Genomic DNA, 12,663 nt, shown 5'->3' on the forward strand with positions numbered 1-12,663 from the left:
ATGTTAACCCAAACTACAAAAATCGAGTTCAAGATCTAAATATGAAAGGATTCATTTTAATGACAATACTTCACGGATACATTGAAAGGTCTTAAACTTCTTGGTTTTACATTGAGAAATTGTAGTGAGTTTCCAATTGATGTAATTGAAATCGATAACTTTATTCAATGACCTTGGACTTTCAAGTACAATAAACTTCAATATTACACAGAGAAGACTAAGAGCCTTTGAACTTTATATAAATTTTTATGAGTTACTTATTTTATTGGCTATTACGTCACTTATAGTGAAAATCAATTTAAAAAATACTACTTCACAGGCTCACAAATTGAAAAGAAAAAGAAAATAGACTTATTAAGAAATATAAACTTAAATCTTTAACGATACCTTTCGTTGTATTTAATTTCAATAAGTTCAATAAGTTTTAAATACAATAATTTACTTGAGGTATAATAGATTTTTTTTATACACCCGGGAGCTGAGGTTTAATCTAATAATAATCTCTAATTAATCTCTGGGCTCGTTTCTCTCGTTCGTTTATATTGAAATTGAAAACGATGAGAAAACCTACTTATTTTTAAAAAATACCTAATTTAGGTAAAAAAATCTACTATACCTCAAGTAAATTATTGTATTTAAAATTTATTGAACTTAAATTAAATATAACGAAAGGTATCATTAAAGATTTAAGTTCATATTTTTTATTAAAATACGCGAATAAGTCTATTTTCTTCTTCTTTTCAATTTGTGAGCATGTGAGATAGTACAGGGTTTCCATCTATAACTTGACACATTTTAACTGCTTATAAGTCGAGAACGGAAAATGACAACAATGTGCGGTTTTCACAGAATTTCATCAATATTTTTAAATTTTTTTTTGACAGTGTTGCCAAGTTTCAAAATTTACCTAAAATAGGAGGAAAAAAATTGATAATTTTCAAAGGCCGATTTCTCAAAAATTTCAAAAGTAACACCCTGTACTTTTTAATTTCACATAAAAGCCTGTTAAATCCTTTTTTCCGAAAATGTATAAATTGTCTTAAATTCATGATTTTTTTTACAGAGCCAATTTTAGTAAATGACACCTTTTTGAACATTTTTCTATAAATACCTATTAAATAACATTCTCGGTATCAAGTGACAACAATAACAATTGGGCCCTGTTATGCAAAAAGCAACCAAGCCACACGAAATTAATTAGGAGTTATTAGCTTTTATATGTTTTTTTCAATTAATTAATTTTCGATAAATCATTCCATAACTAGTAATTCATTATTCAATATATAAATTACAACTAAGTTTTGTATTATAACATCGAAATAATCATATAATTTTTTACCAAAAAAATTAGATATATTATGGGTTGGTTTGTTTTTGCTGATCGACTAATTACAAAAAAACAGTCAAATTTCCAACTTATTTTTATTTATAAATTTAATTTTTTTTGTTTTTAAGGATTTAAAAATAAAATAAAATCAAAATCAACTTATATAGATAGTAGAACACGTGGATTTTGTTATTGATGCATTTTACAAATTTTCATCTCTTTCCATTTCAAAATCAAGAGCTTCTATGTCAAAACCATCTACATCCTCAATGATTCTTGTGTTACCCTTAAGATTAGTATAGAACTGCAAAGCATCAGATGGAATAAGGTGAATCATATTAAAAATAAGCACTAGTTTAAGCACAAGACCACGTCGTTTTACCAGTCGTTTCACAAGCATCCAGACCACGTTGTCGTATCGTATTCCGCACAAGTATACCAATCCGCTTGGTTGCTAAACAATATGGGTAATTTGAAAATACTTTATTTGGCATAATAAAACCAATCCATTTGGTTGGAAATTCTTGAGAAAGAAATTCAACAACACCAATCACACAACAATCCAAGTGGAATGGTTGCTTTATGCGAAATGTGAGAATTCCGATTAGTGAACAGAGTATAAGTGGGGACGCACTTTTTCAAGGACAAAAATGTGTAGAATGGCTTGGTAGCTTTTTGCAGAATGTAGTTTGGACATTTTGAAATCAGTTTGTAACATTATCTAGTTTTTGTTCAAATTGTGGGTTGGTTGCTTTTTGCATAACAGGGCCCAATTGTAGCTTGTCAAGGAGGCTGTGAGTTACACAATTTGTTTTGTGGGCTTCAACTACTGTCAAATCTTTTTAACGTCATTCGTTGGGCAGCCCCAATAATTTAATTTTTGTATGTATTTTTGCATTTTTTAAAGATTTTGAAAGGTTTAAATATATTTACCACCCGGGAAAGGCACGTTGCGAGTTATTTAGTGAATGCAAATCAGTTACGCAGACGAGAAGGAGATTTAGGCTGATTTTTGAGAGGGGTTCAACTTCACGCAATTCTATACTTCATTGGGTACGCCAATTTTCCCAGGAGGGAACAGTTAAAAGAAAAGTTAGAACAAACCTAAATGCACAAGATAATCTGTTAGATGATATTTTGCTGGTAAAAGAAGTGTTGTCCTTAAACAATAACCAAATATCTATTAGGAAGATAGCTCAAACGACAAATATGTCAAAAAGTAAAGTACATAACATTCTAAAAATAATTAAGTTTAAACCCTACAAAATTCAAACTTTCCAAAAAATAGAAAATCGCTCCCTTGAAAAAGGATATTTAATGTGCGAAATACTACTAGATCTTTTTAGAAATAAGCCGGATACCAATTTAATAATGTCTGATGGGGCAGCATTTCACATCAGAGGTCGAGTAAATAAGCATAACTGCCCAATTTGGGGAGCTGAAAATCCTCGAGTGTATAACGAATTTGAAAGAGATTCTCCTAAGCTGAACGTTTGGTGTGCAGTATCGAAATCTAAAATTTATGGGCCATTTTTTTTTCAAGAAGCAACAGTGAATGGAAACAATTACACCGATATGTTGGAAACATTTTGTTATCCTCAACAGCTGAATCTTTCAGCAGGATGGAATTTTAGATACGGTCTACTTCCAGCAAGACGGTGCACCGCCACACTTCTCCAGGGTCGCAAGGGATTCCTTAGATATTAGTTTTGGAAACAGATGGATAGGGCGAGCAAGTCCGATCGAGTGGGCACCTTATTCTCCCGATCTAACCATTCCAGATTTTTGTATATGGGGATATGTAAAAGACCGTTGTTACATTCCAACCCCAAGAAAAAAAATTTACTAACCAAGAAAAAACGTTTACTAACATAGTAAACGTTTTCAACCAAATTACACCGAGAATGCTAGAAAACGCCTTCGGCACTTTATATCTCCGTCTACATTTGTGTTCCGAGCAAAATGGGGGTCATATTCAGAAGCTAATTTATTAGTTATAAATCAAAATTAATTTCTTCAATTGTTTGTTGTTAAAATTGTTGTAAATAGTTGTAATTTAATACATAGAATAAATACTTTTTATAGACATGGCAATAGCGCAAATTATTTAATTATGATTATGCTAAAGCGATACATAGGCAATTACCAGAAAATTTTCATCAATTACCGAATATGTATTTTAGGAAAATTTTCAAAAAGGTGTCATTTACTAAAATTGGCTCTGTGAAAAAAAAAATAATGAATTTAAGACAATTTATACATTTTCGGAAAGGGGATTTAACAGAAAACCGCACTTTGTTGTCATTTTTCGTTCTCAACTTATAAGCAGTTAAAATGTGTCAGTTTATAAATGGACACCCTGTATATCTTAAGTTGATTTTTACTATAAGTTACGTAATACCCAATAAAATAAGTAACTCACTATGAATTCGTCACAACAATACAGATTTTACATACATTTTTATGCTACAAATTATGCCTGCAATAATCCATTTTTGTTAGGGCCTTAAGATTCTTAAATACACCCTGTTATATAGATTTCTTAAATTACGTTTAAATCAATTTAAAACTATGATTTATAGTAAACTTTTGAGTTGTTTTCTTAATGTTCCTATAATGTACCTTATCTTACAGTGTAATGAATAAGATCAATAGTTAGACTTAAAAAAAATTGATTGTTACTCTAAAGCTGTAATGAAGTGATCCCCTCTATTTAATAAATAAATAAAATAAATTTCCTAAATGTTTTTGGAATGTTCACAGATATTTCAAAAAATTTATAAAATTTTGCTTAAATTCTACATAGGGGAATTTTAATTCGTTAATTCGGTGTTACCTTAATTTAAGGTGTGGAACTCCCATTCAACAGTCTGGCCCGATTTCACCCATCCGACCACAGTAGACTACTGGACTCAAATGCTCAAGTCCTTCCATAATCAAGTGGCTTTTGACGGGGCGTGGATCGACATGAACGAACCATCCAATTTTTTATCGGGATCTTTTAGCGGATGCCCCAAATCTAACCTCGAGAGCCCCCCGTATCTGCCTGCCGTAGATGGGGGAGTTTTAAACTATAAAACCATGTGTATGAGCGCCAAACATTATGCCGGTTTACATTACGATGTCCATAACGTTTACGGGTTAACTGAAGCCATAATTACCAGTTTGTAAGTGTAAGTGAATGTATTTACTGACACGTATAAACTCTCTTTTTTTCCATAGTGCTTTAGCAGAAATTAGAGGTAAACGCCCCCTGGTAATTTCCAGGGCCTCTTTTAGCGGTTTAGGTCACTATGCCGGACATTGGAGTGGAGATGTTTTCTCGACTTGGGATGGACTTAAGCAAAGCATTCCCCGTAAGCCTGTTGTTTTTTAAATATTTTAAATTTCATTTATTAGCTATTATTCAATTAAAATTCAAGTTGTTTTAATTTTCGCGCAAAGAAAAATATATTTAATAGTAAAAAAGAACACAAAATACCCGGTATTTCGTCCCAACTCTATTTACACACGATTTTTTTGCCCCTGTATATAATCATAAATAATAATAAATCATTTTATTGTTCCAATTGAATATAACAATTTTGAGAGAGAGAAGAGAAAAACTTCGGATTTCTTGTAAGAACAAATTTTTGTGGTTTAAAATGAAAATACACTTTTATGACAACTGTTTATTTAAATATTTGTTACTAAGTAGTAAATTTTTGTTTAAAAGAAGTAATTATGGACAAAAATAATAGGGATATAACAAGTTTTGCTACCGCACCATGGAACTAAAAAGTTTTGTTTCAGTATATATAGTTCTGTAGGATTTAGGGAGTTTTAAATAAGTAAAAGTTTATAATTTAAAAAGAAATATTTTTTTAAAATGAAACTTAAAAATTAAATTCTTAGTCCATCGTCTTCTTCCATGGGGTCCATTCCTTCTTCTTCTTCTTCTTCAACTTCTGTATCATGAAGTGATTCAATGGCGTTGTCAATTACTTTTTTATAAAATGTTAAATCGACCTCTTCAATGTTTCTCCACTCTAAACCAAAATGTTTTTTTAATAAAGCATCCACATCCTTAAGCTTGGCTGGTTTTACTGCACATTCCTTAGGAAGAGGCTCCAAATTTAAGGTAGCCAAGGTTTTTTCTTTTTTCAAAACGGACTTGTATATCCCGAAATCGCTTTTGTCATTTACTTCCCCCTTTACGAACACTGCTTGAGTTCCATTTCTTTAAAATTGAAATTCTTTTGCATGGAGCAAACTTAAAATGCCACTGCCCAGGTGGCTTTATAACCGATTCTATAGCTTTTTTCCAGTTAAAAATTTGACAATCTTTTTCGATATCAAGCACAATTGAAAACTCAGAAAAAAATGTCCTATATTCATCAGGATGAACTCCTTTTTTTTAACTCTTTTTTTTAATTCGTCCGAAAACACGAGAGTGACCAACCACAGGAAATGTCACAATAATTTCATTCACTGTAGAGTTAGAGTGATACAGCCAATACATCAGCATGCCCATCATTGTTACGTTCTTGTTCTGGCCATCGCAAAAAAGTTTGATTGAGGTAACATCAGTCAAGTCTACTATGGAAAGTTTATGATTAACTAGTGAAGATATTTCATTTGAGCCCTTAGCGCACACATTCTCGGTCCAAGTGTATGAAGTGATACTTTCCTTAGTCTGTTTATCATTGGAATTTCCTTCACATACTGTGAAACTGTATAGATAGAGCTGCCTTGAATAGTAAGCTGATTGATCCGGGACTCGGGGCAACACCATATTTTTTTTACAGTTGAAGGATAATTTTAAAGTATTTTCCTCAGGTTTTTTCATAAAATCAACTTCATAAAATGCCTTTGCTTTTAGATTATGAACACGTAGCATGCATATTAGCTTTGCCTTATTATCCCTGTTGGTTTCGGCAGTTATTAAGCTTTTAAGTCTTATACATTCCGAGCAAGCATCGGTGGCAGGACTCTTGAAGCTACTTATCCTATCCCCTCCGCTATTTTCTTTGGGTGGAATAGTGTCAATCAAATAATTTTTAGCTATATTTTGCACCCGAAACCTTGAAATGTCCAAGATAGATAAAAAGGCTTTACTACAAATCTGGAAAGTGCCATCTTTAGTTTTAATAAAATATTTTAACGAAGCGGAATTATTTCGAGTTCTTTCTATTGGACGGCGCCTTTTTGGAACATTTGGTTCTGTATGTTTAAGAATAAAGTTATCTTGCGCAATTTTCGTAGTATTTTCATAGAATTTTTCATGAAATCTTCGAATATCTTGCATAGACAAGTTTTCACAGGCAAAAGTACTTTTTTTATGATGACATTTGGGGTGTCTAGGTAGAGTTATAGGCTTATACCTGTAATAAAAAAAATATTTTAAGTACCTACCTACCTAACTATTAAAAATTTATTTATAATTTTTAATAAAAAAAAATAATAAAATTTATAATTTTTAAAAAATATTACCTTTGAACTTTATCTTTTGCTTTCTTCCAGTTTGATGGATTTCGCAATTTCTTTCGGCCTTTACCAGATGTAGCAAGACAAAACGAGTCTTCCATATCACAATGTGTGTAAGACTCTTTGTATTAACAAATTTTTAACAAAAACAGCACAAATTAACTTTCAAGCACTGCACAAACAAAATCAACGTACCTATTTATACCGCAGTCAAAACAAAACTAAAACATAAAATATTATTTGTGGAACACATGCCTGTAAGATCTCGCGAAACAAAACAGTTTTGATTTCGCGTATTATTACTGTGGTAAAGGTGTAAATGGAAGAAAAGAGTTTTGAAAACGTTGCAGATTAATGGATCAAAACACTTTTGAAACATTATTTACATAGGATTAAAAAAGTTTTGCTACCGTTACTACTTTTTCGAAGCCAATTTCTTTGGGATTTATCAAGTTTTGTGGCCAAATAAATTTGACATCTTATGTCAAAGGTCTTAAAGAAGACAGCGCCACACATATGTCATTTTTGAATAAAAATGGATTTAAGCAGTTTTGCAACTGAACGCCTCATATATAAATGAAACAAATGGCCTTTATAGTCAGCTTCTCTCCCAAAGGAGAGGCTGTTAAAGCCGTACTTACATATAGTTACCTAACAATATAACTGGCTCAGGAAAGAGTTCGCCTCGAGAGTGCCACCTGTTGGATGCCCCCTTGTCGATGAAGTTGGTTAAGGTCGTGATAGTGTCGACCATGTAACTCTTTTTGAGCCCATTTCTCCATCTTTGTAGTGTCTGATTTTATTTCAGACGTTGGTTCAGACGAGGCGAGGTTAAGAGGCGTATCGTATAGCTCTTGTCTGCCTTCGCAACGGTGTTATGGAGGCTTGAGGTTTGAGCTTTGTGGTGTAGAAAAACTCTCGTAAATTACTTACTTGTCGGGAATATAGATTGCTAGCATCGACTTGTCCTCCCTCTCTTCTCGATAACGGAGGATTGATGATTTTGAGTGGTGACAACTATGTTTGGTCATGTGGGTGCGTGTGAGCCTTTGGATTTCCTCCAAATCCGTGTCCAAATGAATAAGTCAATACAGGCATTGCCTAGTGTTAATTGCCTGAATAAGATTACCTGCATTTAATTCGGATTTAAGTAAGCACCTTACCCGTTGTGTATACTGGTCTTTAATCCTGGTTTTAGCTTGTTTATCTTCGAACAGTCTGGCTTGTTGAAATTGCAAATATTTGTAAGTCTCGCCATTCTCCTTAGTGAATTATGTCACCGTTTGGGAGCTTAACGTCTCCATCCACAATGACGCCCATCTCGATGTTTAAGATTTTGCACATATTAAGACCAAATTGCATATGGACGTCACTGGAGAATTTCTGCGTAATGTCCGGCAGTTGTCGCATTTATTGTAGTTTTGCTGCGTAAAGCTTTATATCATCCATGTAAAGGAGATGCGAGACAACGCAATTGTTTCCGATGAAGAACTACTCTATTCTTGCAGTGGAGTTAATATGTCAATGGGTAACTAAAAAGTATATGAGAATGGGACTAAACCTGGATCTACAAAAACTGGATCTATAAAAGCCGGAGTCTTTTGTTCTCAGTTCTTGTTTACAAAACAATTATCGTATTGTTGTCATATATGATTTTAATGTTTTTGTAGATTCAGATTTAGTCCCATTCTCGTGTGTCTTAATTTGTTTTAACCTTTTGACCTTATCAGAGGCACTATATCTATAAGATATATTGACGAACCCCCTCAATTTGTTATCCCTGATGATGGACACGTTATATGTCCGAAACATGTCGGATTAATAATTTTTAAATAAATTTATTGGAAGATGACCGAAGTATTTTTAGTTACCCTTTGACAATTGTTTCTGTTGGCTGTATTTTAAAACCATATTTGGTGTCGTTTAACATGGTAGATAGTGGGTTCATTGCGAGGCAAAACCACAATGGACTTGAGAGAGTCGCCCTGGTAGATTCCCCTACGAATAGATATTTCGTCCGTTGTTAAATACTTACCATTTAAGTTGAGGTGTAGGTTTATCCGCCAGGTTTTCATTATGGTGGAAAGAAATTTTATTAAGGCGGGGTGAATTTTGAAGATCTCTAAAACTTTAACAAGCCAAGAATGCGGCACGCTGTCGAAGGCCTTCTTGTAATTTACGAAGGCAGTGCATATATTTGCTTGGTTGTTCTGAGCCTGCTTGAGTGTACCCACAGAGTGGACGCGAGATTCTCGCATACCGGTGACTCGCGTCATCTCGCGTTTATCGCTTTAAGAATTATTTCGAATGTTTATATGAACGTATACACAGTTAAAACTGGTTAAAGCAGGTCCGCGCAGATAACCTGCTAGCCAGCGTTTAAAGTAATAAAAATTTAGTTTATTTCCGCGCTTGTCGTACGCGTGTCCACGTGTGTTGCCATGGATAAGGAACTACTTATTGCTGCGGTTTTTGAAAGGACAGCTATTTGGAACAAGAGGGATAAATTTCATTGCAATCGCAATGTGATTGACAAATACTGGAAGGAAATAGGCGCTGAAATGAAACAAGATGGTAAGTACTTAAGAAGTATGTTTACTACACCATTATTTCTTAACATTATTTTGCAGTATTATTATTTAATAAGATTAATTTAGGTTTTGTATAATAAAGGATACTGAGAAAAATACGTCATAAAAACATCGCGAATATTTTTTGCTTCATTTGGAGGTCTTCCCGTCGTCTTTTTCCTGGCTATCTCTGAGCCATTTTCAATAAATACTTCACTGAGATGTCTTTCAAAACCTTCCTTATTAATGATTTAAAAATACCTTTAATAATATTGTCTGCTGTTGTAATATTGGTTTCAATGCATTTTAAGAGTATAAGCCGTTTTGAAGTAATTATACCAAACATACATTCTACACATTTTCTAGCACAAGATTATTAAAACATTCCTCTTCAATACTTCAATTTTTTCCACCAGAAGGTTTTAAGAGGAAAGGCAGGAGTGGGTATGCATCATCACTTATTAGTACAAAAGGCGCCTTTATTGTTGTTTGGGATAAATAAGATGGTGGCGGGATTTTTAATATGCCATTTTTTAATTGACGATATATTTCAAAGGCCTGAAATGTACCACCATCGCTCTGTTTACCATAACCGCCAATTTCTACAGCAATAAATTTGTAATTAGCGTCGGCTACACCCTGTAAAACTACAGAAAAATAGTGTTTATAGTTATAAAACATCGATCCTGAATTTTTGGGACAAACAATTCGAACGTGTTTTCCGTCAATGGCTCCGATACAGTGCGGAAAATTCCAAATGGTATTAAATTCTTCTGATATCCTTTAAAAATCTTTCTCATTTGGAGTTGGCATATGAATGGGTTGTAAAACATCCCATATTATACACACTGTTTCTTGAACTATTTGTCCTACAGTTAATGCGCCGAGTCTTAATGAAAATGCAATTTGTATGAATGATGATCCTGTTGCCAGATATCTGAAACAAAATCAGAAAAAAGTTTTAAAAAATATTAATTGCTTCATTACAATTTGATCGACACGAATTTAATTTTTGTAAACTGTGGTTGTTATAAAAAAAATATGTATATAAAAAAAGATGTAATAAAAATAAAATATATATAAAAAAGTATAGCTTGTATTTTTATTTGTTAGAGTCCAAGATCAGAAAGCAATGAAAATACCCTCCACCAAGATCTGGAGACGCTGCTGAAGATGTGCCCACATCCAAGTGGCCATATTTCGAACAACTTCTTATACAAGAGACGTTATCAAGCCGAGGGTAACCAGTGAAAATTTGTCGAGCACGCAGTCAACGCAGCAGACAGAACAGACACATGAGACAGAACAAAATAAATCTTTGAACGAGAATAGCGATAAAGAGGAATCTTCTCAAGTTAGACAAAGTTGCGTGATACCACCTACTCGTATTTTAGGGCAAACTAATCCTATTTTGGCACCTATTACATCACAGAGAAGAAAAAGAACTGCTACTGATGCATATCAGGAATCAATTCTGGAAATAGAAAAACGCAAAGTCGAGTATCTGGAAAATAAAGCCAAAAAAAGTTGCACTGATCACGATGACGAACATCTGTCATTTTTTAAAAGTTTGCTTCCACATGTAAGGAAAATATCTAAAAACAGAGTATTATCTTTTCGTTGCCGCGTGTAAGAATTAGTGGATCAATATTCCTACCAACATAACACTTTTTCGTTCCTCCTCCATTATCTTCTACATCGTCCCATTCTAGTGTATTCCCATTCTAGTGTATTCTTCTGGCGATCCTAACTATCATACCATACATGAAAACATCCACTCTTCCATTCCCTTAAACCCATCAATCACGTTCCAAAGGCTTCCTGCTAATGTTCCTACACCTATTTATAATAACCAGGAGGAAAACTCAACTTATAATCCTTATTTCCATTAATAAATAACAGCATTCCTATATGACGTTAAGTTTATATTTGTTTAAACAAAAGTAATAAAACAATTTTATAACCTAAAAATAAGTTTGTTTTATATTGGAAATGTATACTACTATCTTCCATTTATACCACTAAATACCTACCATTTAAACTAAATAAGAAGAAAAATATACTATTAAAAGTAATTTAAATTATTTAACAAAACTTAGCTTAAAGGTTATAACAAGCCTTTCTTCTGGTAAAATAGGCTGCTTATGTAGATTGCACCAATTTTTGGTTAAACGACATTTCACTTTTTCTGTAATATAATAAAAAATTTAGAGAATCTTTCATTATCATTCTTTAAATTTGGAAATAAATGGTGGTATTCCCCGTAAGTTTCTCTTTCACCATTAATAGAATGAATTCCAATTTTTTCTCTGTTTAGTTTGGCAAAAATAAACTTCGAGGCAATAAGATCATCATCAGACGACGACATATTACTAGTAGTTGTAAAACAAAACTGGCGAATTTTAAAACAAAACTCGCTTTTACCGGTATTAACTGTGTGTAATCTCCGCGCGAGAAAACGGCGCAGATCGGCTTTGAGTACCGGAAGCGAGAATCTCGCGTCTACTCTGTGGGCACACTGAGAATTACAGAATCTACAATAAGTTGTTCTTTACACCCATGGTGCTTTCGCTTACATCCCTTCTGCTCTTCGCTAAGACGTTGTTAAGTTCGACATGTCTGTAAATGCGGTTAGTTAACCTTCCACGGGCACCGTTATTTTAACACACATAAAACACACCGTGGGGTCTCAGAGACCCCATATATTACATACCATTTTACCCTGGTTCTATTTAAAAAAATTAAAAAAAAACAATCTTATATAGCAATAAACATAGTATAGTATTTTTTTTAAATCAAAGTATAAAATATTACAGAGAAAAAAAAACTAGTTTATTGCAGATAAAGATAAATATTTATTATAAAAATAAATAACAAAATCTTCTGCTTAGGAACTTAATTACTCATATTAGGAACAGAAAAAGAAAACAAATAAACTACCCAAAAAAAAACTTATAAATAAATAAATGCTAACAATTAAAACCTTAATAAATTATACGGTACAAGTTTGTAATTTTAAACATTTTTTACACACTTGCATAAGATTTCCCACGGTGTTCATCACACATGGCAAGTTGACACTTACTGCATGCTAATTTGGTTTTCGTGTCTTTTCCTCTAGGGCAAAATCCACATTTTACATGTTTTTGCAATACCACGGACTCAGGTGTTTCTAGTGTTTGTGTTTATGTCTTTAGTGTTTTGCTCAATATTGAAACTTTCAATCGAACCCGAAGCATAGGTTCTAACAATTGAAAATACAGTTTATTGAGAAACTGCCGTCGGTTAAGCTTTTTGCTT

At 33.0% G+C, this 12,663-nt stretch overlaps 1 protein-coding gene across 2 annotated transcripts in view; it reads left to right on the forward strand.

Annotated features, from left to right (window-relative positions):
- Nucleotides 1–12,663, forward strand: part of LOC126739398 (lysosomal alpha-glucosidase-like) — a 63,232-nt gene that overhangs the window by 30,586 nt on the left and 19,983 nt on the right. For both annotated transcript variants that reach the window (XM_050445064.1, XM_050445065.1), the window contains 2 exons: nt 4,175–4,494; nt 4,550–4,683. In XM_050445064.1, coding sequence (XP_050301021.1) covers nt 4,175–4,494; nt 4,550–4,683 — 454 coding nt within the window. The remainder of the gene's footprint in view (nt 1–4,174; nt 4,495–4,549; nt 4,684–12,663) is intronic.

Source organism: Anthonomus grandis, chromosome 8 (genome assembly GCF_022605725.1).
Source record: "Anthonomus grandis grandis chromosome 8, icAntGran1.3, whole genome shotgun sequence".
In the NCBI taxonomy this organism is placed as follows: domain Eukaryota; kingdom Metazoa; phylum Arthropoda; class Insecta; order Coleoptera; family Curculionidae; genus Anthonomus; species Anthonomus grandis.